Source organism: Candoia aspera, chromosome 6 (genome assembly GCF_035149785.1).
Source record: "Candoia aspera isolate rCanAsp1 chromosome 6, rCanAsp1.hap2, whole genome shotgun sequence".
Taxonomy (NCBI): Eukaryota; Metazoa; Chordata; class Lepidosauria; order Squamata; family Boidae; genus Candoia; species Candoia aspera.
Window position 1 is genome coordinate 73618091 of NC_086158.1, and position 15211 is coordinate 73633301.

Sequence of the window (15211 nt, forward strand, 5' to 3'; positions counted from 1 at the left end):
TAAGTTTTAATTTTCTTAATGTGAATAGCTATGGAATATTTTATTTTTAAATTATGTATTTTTTTTTTTTAAAAGTACTTCTAAAATTATTCCCACTGCATATACCTATATATTCACAAAAAATTGTTATTACTTTTGGAAATGGGGGCATATTGTGCTACAATTCAAGCATAATTTACCTGTGTATCTACCTCAGCTTACTTTTTGATCTGACACTGAAACACTTGTAAAAAGAATCCACAGGGACTTACGATGGTCGATCCTCCAGAATAAGAGCAGTGGTTGAAAGTGGCTCAAATTCAAAATGTCTACGTCTTGTTGCTTGGGGTGCAGGTTTACACAATTTTCCTATCCGTGCTTCATATTCCTAAACAAAATTAAATAATAAACTTTTACAGATTTGTAAATATAATAACCTGCACAGTTCAGATTCTACCAGCTACCTATTGAGATCAAATGACTTAGGTTATGTCAGGTTCATTTTAGATAAACAATGTTTGCCGCTGAGCTGTCGATCGGAAGGTCGGCGGTTCGAAACCGCGCGGCGGGGTGAGCTCCCGTTGCTCGTCCCAGCTTCTGCACACCAAGCAGTTCGAAAACATGCAAATGTGAGTAGATTAATTGGTACCGCTTCGGCGGGAAGGTAACGGCGTTCCGTGAGTCATACTGGCCACATGACCCGGAAGTGTCTATGACAACGCCGGCTCCAAGGCTTTGAAACGGAGATGAGCACCGCCCCCTAGAGTCGGACACGACTGGACTTTACGTCAAGGGAAACCTTTACCTTTACCTAGGGCTAATTTAAGATTGAACGAGAGACATTGCATCAGTTAGTTGTATATGCACGTGCCACAGAGAAATGCACTTCTAACTCTTACAACCTAAAACAATATTATGCAAGCTGAAACTTATAAGGAAAGAGAAGGAAAGACACCAGGGAAATAACATTTGCCTAGTTCAGGTGAAATAAGAATGTATATACAAGGACCTTGGATTCACACTTGCACCGTTGTCCTCCCCCAGCATCACTAAGAGGATGGAGTGGGAATCTTTTCTTTCCATTTTAAATATAATTGGACTGAAATATTATATCTGATCTTAAATTCTGGTTAATCAAGCCAATTTTCTAAACAATGGTTAGTGGCTGATTTGTTTTAACTAATTATAGTTCAAACTGTTGGAACTTATGCTAATTCAGACCTAATGATTACTTTCATTTGCTAAATGAACCCTTCTGACATCTGGACACTGTTTGAGGAAAATGTACATCAGGCCTAAAACTAATTTCAGCTTATTTTGATAAGTATTAAACATGGTTTATTATTACATCTGATGAAACTAATGATTTTAGTTGCCAGGAGCTTCTCAAAGTGTACCAGAATATAACACTGCTAGTATTAAAATAAGTCTAATGATGTTGGAGATGATGCAGGAGCTCTATCTTAAAGAGAAAAAAGAGCATTAAGCATTCTTATATATGTCATTTTGAATGTATGTTCAGTGGTTATAAATTTAACAGTGAACCAAACCCACAGTCTGCCTTAAAAAACTGCATTTCAATAAGCTCTAAGCTATACCTTTAGCAAAATCTTTGATATTGAGATAAAGGCCCATTACCAATATCTGTGGAGGTGTCTTTTACTCTACAGGAATCTGAAATATGCTCTAAAATGCTGTCCTTTTAAAAAAAAAGTTATCTTAATTTGAATGTCTTTCTGGAATAATCCTGTAAATTTATGCATAAGTAAATCCCACCAAGTTCAATGTGATTTATACCCACTTAGTGGGTACAGGATCGCAGCCATAAATGTAAAAACAAATATTCACCCCATTCAGAAATCAATATTTTGCCAAGATGTCACCCTACTGGATCAACAGATTATGAGTATTTTACAACAGCAACTTTTGTGCCATCTTTCTAAGAGGTCTTCTATAGCTAAGCACCAGTCTGGATGTAATTAGAGTTCCAATATCATTTGGGGAATCAAAATAAGGAACTTCATGCCTTTCTCCCCAACAGACTGCAAGATCCTAAAACAAAGAGACTCCTTCATAAAGCATCTGTTTTACAACATGAAATGGCATCAATTTCAATAGCAGCATCAATTTGATTTATGATGATTTGGTCCACTACTAGTCACAAAGATGTCCTGCACTCTACAATGCCAGCGATATGGGAACTGCAGCATTTATTTAGCTTATTTATTTATTTTTTATGCTGCAGGCCAGAACAGCATTACTAGAGAATGCTGCAGCATAAAAAATGGCCCCATCAGAAAGGCCTTCTGAATGTGCTCACGTTGCTATCTCGTCTACATTTTGCATGCCATGTTACATGATACTTCAATCTATAACAAATATTTGTTTTATAATTTATGTATTTCAGCCATCCACATTACTTATACCTATCTGGTAGAATCAGCAAGATTTCTTTTTACTAAACAAGTTTGAACCAAGCCTTAACATAATAAGTGTTCAACAATACATTTCAAATCTTTATATCTTAATATAAACAGTATTTTTATCTTAAATAACTGCCAACAGAAATCCAAGTTATTGCAAAAAAAAACAACCCCAAACTCTCTGAATTTAAATTTATTTCCGCCCCATGGGTCCACTGGGAAGCATCAGTAGCTTAGATAATGGAAAACAAAACACATGCTCATACATAGCTATAAGAACAAATTAGCAGAATATAAAATGCATCTGTTCAGAGAATTTAAAGCACAATCAATACAAGTGTGCAAATGGTGCAACAAAATGCAACAGAAAAACCGTCAGTGAACATATCAATGCAGAGGCTTTCATGATTTATTATCAGCAGTCAGTGAAATCAATGGGATATTCAAAAGTTTTGTGCTAATGTAATTCTTCAGCTCCCTGCATAGATTTCATTTGCTTATCCTGTTGAAATGTATCTATTAATCTGGGATACAGATAGAAAGTTAAATAATATTAAATAATAATATAATTTAAAAATTCACTTTGTGGACATTTAAGTCTTACTCTGCTCCACTTCCATTCTTGTTTAAACAGGCATTATCTATTAATACTTTTTGCTTGCCTTTACAAGTATAAGGATTAGAAAACCAGTTTTTGAAATAAAACATGTGAATGCTGAAATTATTCAGTTACTGAATTCTATACCAATACAAAATTCTATGCTTGTACAGTGAAACCACTATTTATAACTTTTAATATATCAATAGATGTTTAAATAGATTTTTAAAGGACAGCTGAGATAATTTATAAATACCAATTTCTTGACTAGAAGACTGAAACTCAATTAAGAATGCAGTTTGGACACTGTTTTCTGTGTCACTACTAACATGCATAAGTCAAAAAGGAGGGATCAAAAAATTCTAAACACTGAACCCCTTTATGTAGACTGTGGTATGTGAGAAAGTGAAAAAATCTAGCTGAATGCTTTGTAATTAAATAGCACTGTATACTTTAGATAATATAAAGCTTCAAGCTAATATTGTCATCTCATGACTTTTTTTTAACTGTAACACCAGCTAAAAACAGACCAGGTAATGTTCATAAACCTCAGCTACATACACAACAGTCTCAAGGAATTTAAATATATGAACCAAGAGGAAAGATATACAACATATTATATTCCACCAGACTGTGACATATTGGTTTTCTTATTTGACCTTATGTTGTCAAGAAGAAACAGCAACCAGTTACAGAGCAATGGTTGCACTCACACATTATAGTAATCCATTTTTAAATAATTTTCCTGAAGAATCTGCAGAAAACAGGATTATATAGATTTTACTAACCTATACACCATAGTTTACAAACCACAGTGGCTAGGATTGCATGACGCATAAATCCAAAGCCCCAGGGAAACCAAAGGTAAATAAACTTGGTGCTTTATACAAACCAAGTCTGTGAGTAATACAAGATGATATACATAGTAGAGCTGTAAAGAGTTCCAGATTTCAAGGGCAAAATATAAGGCGAAGCATACAAGGGTATATAACAGGACCTTCTGGGAATACATCAAAGCAGCTGCAAATTTATTTGGGTTTGCACAACTTCCGCCTTCAACTCCTGTAGAATTCCCAGAAAAAACACATTTGGTTTAAGGAATTTCTGAGAAATGTTATGTGTATACCTACCATGTTCCACATCACATTTTGCCCTTTGAATCCAGATTGCTGCACAGCCCAGACACATAGATGGATAGGAGTTATAATCCAACACAGCAAAGGCACCAAGCTGGGAAAAGGCATCTGACAGCATTCCTTCTTGCCCATTATTGCAGGTCTGTGTGTGCTAGACACAAAGGCTCCTTGTTGGCAAATAAGCCAGTATCAGTCTCTCTCTACATTCAGTGGCTTCAGCAAGATAACACATAATTGCCTGATGCTTCTTGTTAGGCACTTTTAATTATGCTTAATATATTTGTTTTATGTGCTTTATTTACACATGTATCTTTTATTTTTTTTAACAATTGTTTACATTTTGTAAGCTGTCTTTAAATTTTCTAAGAACTAGTAAGTCTAGATCAAAATAAATCTAATCCACATTGTATTCCATAAGTGCTGTTGGGTTATATCAGCCATTTCTTTGAAATGTGAAGTTGATTCTCCAAATCTCCATAAAGATGCTATAAACAGGATGGGAAGACATCCATTTCCTGAAGAGACTTTTCTAAAGGCGGCAAGATATGCTGCAGAGAAAGGGAATCATGTTCGTGTTTCACAGATGAATATCTGCCACAGCTTTTAGCTTGTATGCTGTAAGCATTTCAGATGATACACCTTCTGTCTGCTGTTTTGGGGAAAATACCTATTTATATTTATTTATTGAAATTAATTTGTATAACTGCCCCATCTCAGACCAGTAACTGTACAGTTAACAGCTGTACAGCTTCAGCAAGCACAATTGCTGCATGTTGCAGTTCCACTCAGACATATGTGGCATCATCTAAGGTTCTCCTAATTCCACTGAGATTTACTTGGTTTGGGGTTTTTGCTAAAACAAACAAACAAACAAACCTTGAATGTTTCCTCCCACTGCCTTTCCTTCTTGTGTGGAAAACTATACTAGACCATAAGCATTCAGGCAGGAAATGTCTTTTTTTTTTAATCTCTGTATAACTTCAATTTTAAGCCCTTATAAAAGCTGCTAGTTCTTACACAGACATATTGGATTCCTAACATTAGTTGATAAATACTCAGGCAATAGACAAGTTTGCTAGTTCTGTCTTGTTTCATCCAAAGCTTTCCTTCTATTCATTACCCACTGTAAGCAGACATCATAGGAGAACTGATGGAAGCCGAAAAGCTTTTGTGATGCAAACAATAAAAAAATACAGTTTAGGGGTTTCTGAATCAGATACTAATGCAATTTCCTGCATAACTGACCTCTTTCTGTATGATCCTTTCTTGAAAAACATAAACACAAGTTTAGTTCAGATGTGGAATTCTAAATTTATTAAGTATTCTGTTTAAAAACCAAATCAGGATATGTCATTCTTCTCAAAACAGAACACAAGGAAATTTCTGTCTGGGCTTAAACAAATGAATACTCAAAACCAAACTGGGTCTTCATAAAAATGAGGCACTTAATTTAAGAATTTGCACTTCAGAGAGAAAATGCTGGCATTAGCAAAGGGAATTTGGTAGATATTAAACAGGAAGCTTAATAAAAAATAATCAGAATAAAACTAGTCTGCACTGCCATGGTTATGGCAACATACCGCCAAAAAGAGGAAGTGAAGATAACGAAGTAACAGAAATCAATCAACAGGTTTGTTTTTTTGTAAATAAGCAATAGAGCTATGCAGTGCTTCAGAGTACACAGAAGTGCTTACATGGTGCCTGTCAAGAACTTAGCATGCATCTTTCCTTGCAATGTGCATGCCAAATCACTTTTTCCCTTTGAATCCAAAGCACTACACAGTCCTAATAAAAAGTATCATTTCAAAACATTTGAGAAAAAAGAGAGATGCCCTCAAGTCAAATTCAGCTCTTGGCAACTACACAGCATATGTACATGGTGATCTTAGCAACAACCTAAAAGATTTGCCATCTTCTGGGTTTTTTTTTTAACTTCCCAATCTCATCTACAGCTCTATGACTTCTTCATAGTCTCCAATCCAAGTCAGGCCTCTTATAAAGATGTTAGGATCCCAACTAAATGCCATTATCAACCCTAAGGCATATAGAGCACATTAAATTTCCCCTGGTTCTTCTGCCTTGTTACCAAGACTATTATTATGGCTTCATGGAGAGCCACAGAATAAAAAAAGCCATTCAAATACATGTAGGATGGAAAAACAAGCTTAACATAGGCAAAGCAAAGAGTTAGGACAGGGAAAGATTATTTATTGCCGCAAACCTGAGCTCTGTTGCATTTGTAAATATATATTTAAAATCAACCCAACTTATTTCTATTTCTGTTCCTAACAAAACAATAAATCTGATGTATCTTAAATGGAATAGTTTAAGATATACAATCTCTTTGTCAAACACGAGAGATCAGATGTGTCATGTTCACCGTTCCGGTGTTTCTCTACATCGTAACGGTTCGCTTGCCAAGGTGCTGATACGTGTCCGGGCTGAGGGGGTGCTGCTGGGAACCTTGTACAGAAGATGTACTGATCTGTGCCTGGTGGAATGTGTTTAGGCTATCTCTGAAATGTCAAGGTCTTTTTGCCCGTTGATCAGCAGAGCTCATTAGGAGCACCTGGGAATGTGGGGAGAACTGTATGTGAGGGAGGGGGTGGGGTGTTGTTTGCAAAGACGCTATTTAGTTTGAGTTTAGGCGCGCTTTTCTCATTCTCAGCTTTTTACCTGTTTGCACTCTTTTCTAAATAAATCCAGAACCTGAATTGACATTTTGAGTCTGAGAGTTTTATTTAGGATAAGGCAACTGTCACAAGATGCCAGTAACTCTTATACCATATTACTTTCTATTAAAGCCACTGACAACAATTAAACAGTTAAGAAATAGGAATGAGGGCTAAAGATATTAAATAGCAGCTGAGAAGATCTAAATGTTGAATTCACTGAGAATTCAAAACAGGCTTCTCAAATGGCTATACTGGGAGTGTGGTTTAAGACTCTAGTAAAATTTTAGGACTTTAGTAAAATTTAAGACATTAGTAAAATTTTGCTTAAGGTGCTGCCTAATAAAATAGTCTCACTAAGCTGTAACTGCCACTGAAGAAGGCAGGGTCAGGTTTCTAAATAAAAAGCTCAGTCTAGTTGTTCACCATCCCAGTTGTCACCACATCCCCAATTGTGATGTGCTTATCACTTTATTGATTATCACTTATTCTGTGTAATTAAAAGATTCATTTTATAATTAGTTACTTTATGACAGTTGCTTTTTAATAAATAAATCACTTTCCTCTGCACCTCAAAGGAGGGAACAATTACACAGCTGACCTGAAAGGAGTACAAAGTTCTGTAATAAGTAGAGGAGTATTTTGCATGGGCCTAGGTCATCAGAAAAACAACTTGTCTAATTTTCTTCGTATTACGAGAGTACAACTGCAGCCTTTGACAAGTTCAAGTCTTAAATGTTTTTCCTTTACCAACTCACTTAAATATATTGCCTGGAGATGCTGACACTCTATTAAAAGTATCAAATTTCATTAAGCAATGAGATACCAAGGCTACTGCAAATGTCTATGCACTTACACTTTTGAGCACATTAGGTTGGCCAAAGGCCTTATGCATTAGAATCAAGTGAATACAAATGAAGTTTATACACTGAAGCCTATTTCAACTAAACAGTAAAATTATGTAAAGTTAAGAGAAACAAGGCAGTCAATATCAATATTTAACATTAAACAAAGACAATTAATATAATTTTCCTTTCATTAATGGTATTGATGACTTGATGTGTTAGTACTGTTCACTCATACTACAATTATGTAATGTACCTTGTATTTCAATTAATGCTAAGGAGGTCCTAAATGGCATAGAATGTGAAAGAAAAATATTAAATTTCATACCCCAGTGTTTAATAGACTGAGTGTAGATACTGACGCAACAGTGCCAGAACTTTCTTCCTAATGAGAAAAACAGAAGTAGATCCTTAGAGAAACATTTGACAATCATTAATATACAGTATTATGCATGCAAATTTTAGCTTTTCCTTTATAATCTATGTATTGGTAAATCAGATTAATGGCTTAAATTTAGCTAGCTCAAACTGCCTGCATACACACCTCCCCATGTCAGCCAGTAATCTAAATTCTAAAATCAAAAAGCAAATCAAGCAAAGTCAATTAAACTCTAACCGTTAAGATACTGAGAAAGGTTCTAGTTGTACTTTTCAAGAGTTTATGCAAAGAGGCGTGCATGCATGCCTAAGGAAGAGGCACACTGTACTAGAATTCTGAGTTCTAGCTAGATAAAGAATTAGATGCAGACTTCCTAAAATTTTTATCTATGCTTTGAATCCTGAAGATTTCCCAGGCCCAACTATTACCTTCAATTTTTTCATGAATTTGGCTTCTGCTACTACATAGCTAACTTTCCTTCTTTAATTATACCATTTACTTCAGGAGTCAGCAGAATTTGTGATTTTTAAAAATAATTTGACAGGTTCAAAAGTGTCTTATAGTTTCCAAGATTTCAGCTACTTAAAAAGAAGGAAAATATTCACAGGCACTTAGTGGAGTCTGTCAAAGATATCTGGCATTTGGCTACAGAGCTATCCCTGATTTTCATTCTCTGATCAAAACTAAAAAGCCGTCATAGTCTAAAATAACAGCAAATTGCCATTGTTTAAAAGTCTCTTATCAATACTCATTAAATAACTGTATTTCCTATATCAGAAGTTCTACCAAAAATAATTTTCTGTAAGGCACAAGCTGTTCAATCTATATATAGAGAGAGGTTCAATAGGGATAAATCATTATGGAATAACACCACTTGTGATTCAGGCTTTCACAGATTAATTATTTCACAGTCTTTTAAATGTTATTCAATTTAAAAGTTCACTCTAAAATATTTACATTTGTTAAATCTATTTTAAGATTTAAGATTTATAACTGAAATTTGGTTCTATGTGAAATTAGAAAGATTGCAAAGAAAAAGCCTTCTTGGCTAGAGTGCCCCATGCACAGAATATCTCCTTAAAGAGAGTGCCTGGTAGTCCCAGTTATCTGTCTGTGCCGTTTTCCTTCCCCCAGGCATTTTATGCATGCACACTTACATTTTAGAGAGAAATTTAAATACCAAGCATTGCAATGACAGTTTATATATACTGCACTTCAAACTGTTTTCCTATTTCCTGCGTTACTATTGGGTTTTATTTCATGTTGTGTGGGACATTTTTTTGTTACTGAGTAGGCAAAACGTACAATAAATATCTATTAAGTAATTATTAAATTGCTTTAGTGGTATATTTAATTTATGCAGAGTCTGAAATTATCATGGAAGAGGCAAAACAAAATGCTCAAATTGCCAAACGTGTATATGATCCAGCAGGACAGATACATTGATATGCTGATAATAGATTGATATAAACCTTGCTGATAATAGATTGCACCTCGCCAATCTGGTGCAAGGATTTATGGCACTCTCTTTCTCTCTCTCCCAGGTAGCAACTTCCAATCAGAATGCTGACAAATTTCCAGACACAACAGGACACATGCAGAAGCCAACAATTTCTCCTTTTTGTTCTGTTAGAGGTAGAAATTGAGTAATTACCAGAGAAAAACTAGGAGGACTGGATGGCTGGTTGAACTGAGATAACAGGAAACTTGATAGCAAATGCCCACTTCTACAGCTTATTTTCCCATAGCTCTGAAAGCCCATTCTGTGGGAATAAGCATTTCTTCTATATTGCATCAATGTATTTCCAAGTTTTAAAAAACTTCACTTATTTATGAATAACATCAGAACACAGAATCAGTTTTAGTATTCAAAACAACATAACTGAAATGTCCTTGTTAACTCCACTTTAACTGAGGTGTTTTGAACGTCCAGAACTTGGGTATGCAAAAGACAGATTTTATTTTACATTGTTTTCCATGGACAGACAGCCACAGTGAACTTAATATATGGTTTTGCAAGTGTCTTGGTTTCAGAAAGGATTTGTCATAGAGCCTGGGAAGTTACTCTCAAAAATCTTGAGCCCCAAACTTAGATTATACTGCCCCATGTTAGAGTTGTCTAACAGCACTCAGCTGTTCTGACACTGCTTTCTCAAAATTGACCAGAAAAATCTATTTAAAAATTGCCAAAGAATATCAAACTAGACAGTGTATTAAGAGAAATAAAGTGGTGAGAAAAAAGTTCAGTAGACATATTTAACTTCAGCAAAGGATCGTTACCTTGTCATGGTGCTGGAGCTTGAGCACCTCAATGATGCCATGAGCTAAACCGTGTAGGGCCACCCAAGACGGGAAGGTCATGACAGAGAAGTCAGACTAAATGCGACCCCTGGGGAAGGTAATGGCAACCCACCCCAGTATTCTTGCCGTGAAAACTAAATGGATCAGTACAACCAGAGATATGTCGGTATACCATCGGAAGATGAGACTCCCAGGTCGGAAGATGGTCAAAATGCTACTGGGAAGGAACAGAGGATGAGTTCAACTAGCCCCAGACGTGATGACGCAGCTAGCTCAAAGCCGAAAGGATGGCTTGCGGCCGACGGTGCTGGTGGTGAACGGCGAATCCGAAGTTCTAAGGATCAACACACCATCGGAACCTGGAATGTAAGATCTATGAGCCAGGGCAAATTGGATGTGGTTATTGGTGACATGTCAAGATTAAAGATAGACATTCTGGGCGTCAGTGAACTGAAATGGACTGGAATGGGCCACTTCACATCAAATGACCACCAGATCTACTACTGTGGACAAGAGGACCACAGAAGAAATGGAGTAGCCTTCATAATTAATAGTCAAGTGGCTAAAGCAGTGCTTGGATACAATCCAAAAAATGACAGAATGATCTCAATTCGAATTCAGGGCAAGCCATCTAACATCACAGTGACCCAAATATACGCCCCAACCACAGATGCTGAAGAAGCTGAAGTAGAGCAGTTCTATGAGGATCTGCAGCACCCACTGAACAACACGCCTAAAAGAGATGTTATTTTCATCACGGGAGACTGGAATGCTAAGGTGGGCAGTCAAATGACACCTGGAATTACAGGTAAGCATGGCCTGGGAGAACAAAACGAAGCAGGACATAGGCTGATAGAATTCTGCCAAGAGAACTCACTCTGCATAACAAACACTCTCTTCCAACAACCTAAGAGACGGCTTTATACATGGACTTCACCAGATGGACAACACCGAAATCAGACTGACTACATCCTTTGCAGCCAAAGGTGGCGGACATCTATAGTCGGTAAAAACAAGACCTGGAGCTGACTGTAGTTCAGATCACGAACTTCTTGCACAATTTAGGATCAGACTAAAGAGATTAGGGAAGACCCACAGATCAGCTAGATATGAGCTCACTAATATCCCTCAGGAATATGCAGTGGAGGTAAAGAATCGATTTAAGGGACTGGACTTAGTAGATAGGGTCCCGGAAGAACTCTGGACAGAAGTTCGCAACATTGTTCAGGAGGCGGCAACAAAATACATCCCAAAGACAGAGAAAACCAAGAAGGCAAAATGGCTGTCTGCTGAGACACTAGAAGTAGCCCAAGAAAGCAGGAAAGCAAAAGGCAGCAGTGATAGGGGGAGATATGCCCAATTACATGCAAAATTCCAGAGGTTAGCCAGAAGAGATTAGGAATTATTTTTAAACAAGCAATGCGCGGAAGTGGAAGAAGACAATAGAATAGGAAGGACAAGAGACCTCTTCCAGAAAATTAGAAACATTGGAGGTAAATTCCAGGCAAAAATGGGTATGATCAAAAACAAAGATGGCAAGGACCTAACAGAAGAAGAAGAGATCAAGAAAAGGTGGCAAGAATATACGGAAGACCTGTATAGGAAGGATAATAGTATCGGGGATAGCTTTGATGGTGTGGTCAGGGAGCTAGAGCCAGACATCCTGAAGAGCGAGGTTGAATGGGCCTTAAGAAGCATTGCTAATAACAAGGCAGCAGGAGTTGATGGCATCCCAGCTGAATTGTTCAAAACCTTGCAAGATGATGCTGTCAAGGTAATGCATGCTATATGCCAGCAAATTTGGAAAACACAAGAATGGCCATCCGATTGGAAAAAATCAACTTATATCCCCATACCAAAAAAAGGGAAACACTAAAGAATGTTCAAACTATCGAACAGTGGCACTCATTTCACATGCCAGTAAGGTAATGCTCAAGATCCTGCAAGGTAGACTTCAGCAATTCATGGAGCGAGAATTGCCAGATGTACAAGCTGGGTTTAGAAAAGGCAGAGGAACTAGGGACCAAATTGCCAATATCCGCTGGATAATGGAAAAAGCCAGGGAGTTTCAGAAAAACATCTATTTCTGTTTTATTGACTGTTCTAAAGCCTTTGACTGTGTGGACCATAACAAATTGTGGCAAGTTCTTAACGGTATGGGGATACCAAGTCATCTTGTCTGCCTCCTGAAGAATCTGCCTAATGACCAAGTAGCAACAGTAAAAACAGACCACGGAACAACGGACTGGTTTAAGATTGGGAAAGGAGTACGGCAGGGCTGTATACTCTCACCCTACCTATTCAACTTGTACGCAGAACACATCATGCGACATGCTGGGCTTGAGGAATCCAAGGCTGGAGTTAAAATCGCTGGAAGAAACATTAACAATCTCAGATATGCAGATGATACCACTTTGATGGCTGAAAGCGAAGAGGAACTGAGGAGCCTTATGATGAAGGTGAAAGAAGAAAGTGCAAAAGCTGGCTTGCAGCTAAACCTCAAAAAAACCAAGATTATGGCAACCAGCTTGATTGATAACTGGCAAATAGAGGGAGAAAATGTAGAAGCAGTGAAAGACTTTGTATTTCTAGGTGCAAAGATTACTGCAGATGCTGACTGCAGTCAGGAAATCAGAAGACGCTTAATCCTTGGGAGAAGAGCAATGACAAATCTTGATAGACATCACGCTGAGAACAAAGGTCTGCATAGTTAAAGCAATGGTATTCCCCGTAGTAACATATGGCTGCGAGAGCTGGACCATAAGGAAGCTGAGAGAAGGAAGATAAGATGCTTTGGAACTGTGGTGTTGGAGGAAAATTCTGAGAGTGCCTTGGACTGCAAGAAGATCCAACCAGTCCATCCTCCAGGAAATAAAGCCAGACTGCTCACTTGAGGGAATGATATTAAAGGCAAAACTGAAATACTTTGGCCACATAATGAGAAGACAGGACACCCTGGAGAAGATGCTGATGCTAGGGAGAGTGGAAGGTAAAAGGAAGAGGGGCCGACCAAGGGCAAGATGGATAGATGATATTCTAGAGGTGACGGACTCGTCCCTGGGGGAGCTGGGGGTGTTGACTGACAGGAAGCTCTGGCATAAGCTGGTCCATGAAGTCATGAAGAGTCGGAAGCGACTGAACAAATAAACAACAACAGACATATTTAAAAAGGAACTAGAACAGCTAATTCTGGGGATTTTCAGTTTCACCCACCCAAGAAGAAAAGTGTTAACTTGAAAGCTCTGGAGAATATACTGTACTGATTGTAATTCTTAGGCCTTTTTAAAAAAGGAAGTTCTGCTACACACAATCATGCTTCAGTGCTCAGAGGTGACTGTATTTTAAGGTAGTTGATAGGAATGTTTGCTTCCTTTCTTCAGGAGGGAAAAATTGATGGGATGAAAATACCTCTGTACTGGCATAGAAGACCTTCACTGGTTGATTAAAAAGGAACATCCATGGATCTTCCATGGATTATAAGCAAACAGTTCTAGTGTTGATGTGCTTGCTAATAGTAGGCCACAAGAGATGAAAGATCAGGGATAAAGTAGAAGCACCCTTGGATCTACAGGAGCCAAAACAATTCCTGTCTGTCCTAAGACACTCCAAAACAACTTTTGGAATATCAAGAACTATCCGAAGGGGAGAGGGGAAACCAAGGGAATTAAAAAAAAAACAACGCTCTTATCAGCGGGATAATCTTACCTCCCAGCCCAACCACCTTCTCACAAATCATTCTTCCTGACTCATACAAAAAACTTGCAAAACCTCAGAGGATTTCTTTTTCTTCAGAGAAACTTCCATATTGAGACTTGCCCTTTTTTTTTCAATGCAGATGAGGTAAGAAGAAAAAGATGTAACAAAGGATTACTGTTAAAGAAGGAAGTTTGCTGATGACAAAATTATTTCTGTAATTGTTTGGATTCTGCCTATTATCCTGACACAACATGATAAAAAACTGGACTTATGGCACTACTGAATTGGTAGCTTTATTTGTAATTGATTTACACATAGGTATAACCCTGGTCTGCTTTTTACTCTCCTGATAACTACTCTATCTAGATATAATTCTTATTTTTCAAGAGACTTCCTGTTTTCTGATTCTTCCTAAAAACAAAACAAAACGAAAATAACCACCCAATTTGCAGACGACACTGAATGTACTCCTGGCTCAAACTTCTACTGAAAGTTTGTAGGTCTCATTAAGTATTAAGAGAGCCAGCTTGGTCTAGTGGTTAAGGTGCTGGGCTAGAAACCAGGAGTCTGTTCTAGTCCCGCCTCAGACATGAAAGCCAGCCGGATGACCTTGGGCCAGTCACTCTCTCTTAGCCCAGCTCACCTCACAGGGATGCTGTTGTGAGGAAAATAGGAGGACAAAGGAGTATTAGGTATGTTTGCCACCTTGAGTTATTTATAAAAATAAATAAATAAATGTGAGATAAAAATAAAAATAAAGAAAAGAAAAAATAAATATGCTAAAAGAAAAAGTTGCTAAGAACAATTTCTCTGCCTCAAAAAGTCAGAGCTGTCTGCAAGCTTGTAAATGGTTGAAATGAATGTAGTTCAAAGAATGAAAACACACACACACACGCAAACTAGGTCACCCATTTAGTAGACACAAGATTTAAAGATAAATATGAAACCAGCACAAAACCGGAGTATCGTAGAAGACTAATATAAATAAAATGTTGCTATGTAACTATCCAAAATTCAAGTCTGTACTTCATGAAATGTTACCTTTTACCACTATTTTAACTACTGCGTCAATGAGACTAGGGGAACATCTACATGGAGCAATCAAAGACTTTAAAAAGTTTGATCCAGACTTACTAGTCTGCAAAGTGATCAACAGCCACTATGATCTACCAACAGTTAAAG

General features: G+C 37.4%; 1 protein-coding gene across 2 annotated transcripts in view; it reads right to left on the reverse strand.

The window, feature by feature from the left end:
* TBC1D12 (TBC1 domain family member 12) overlaps positions 1-15211 on the reverse strand; it is a 59074-nt gene that overhangs the window by 20574 nt on the left and 23289 nt on the right. The window contains exons 3-4 of one of the 2 annotated variants that reach the window (XM_063307411.1): positions 7982-8038; positions 252-367 (exon numbers count right to left, since the gene is read on the reverse strand). In XM_063307411.1, the coding sequence (XP_063163481.1) occupies positions 252-367; positions 7982-8038 (173 nt within the window). The remainder of the gene's footprint in view (positions 1-251; positions 368-7981; positions 8039-15211) is intronic. The other variant, XM_063307412.1, reaches the window with a different exon arrangement.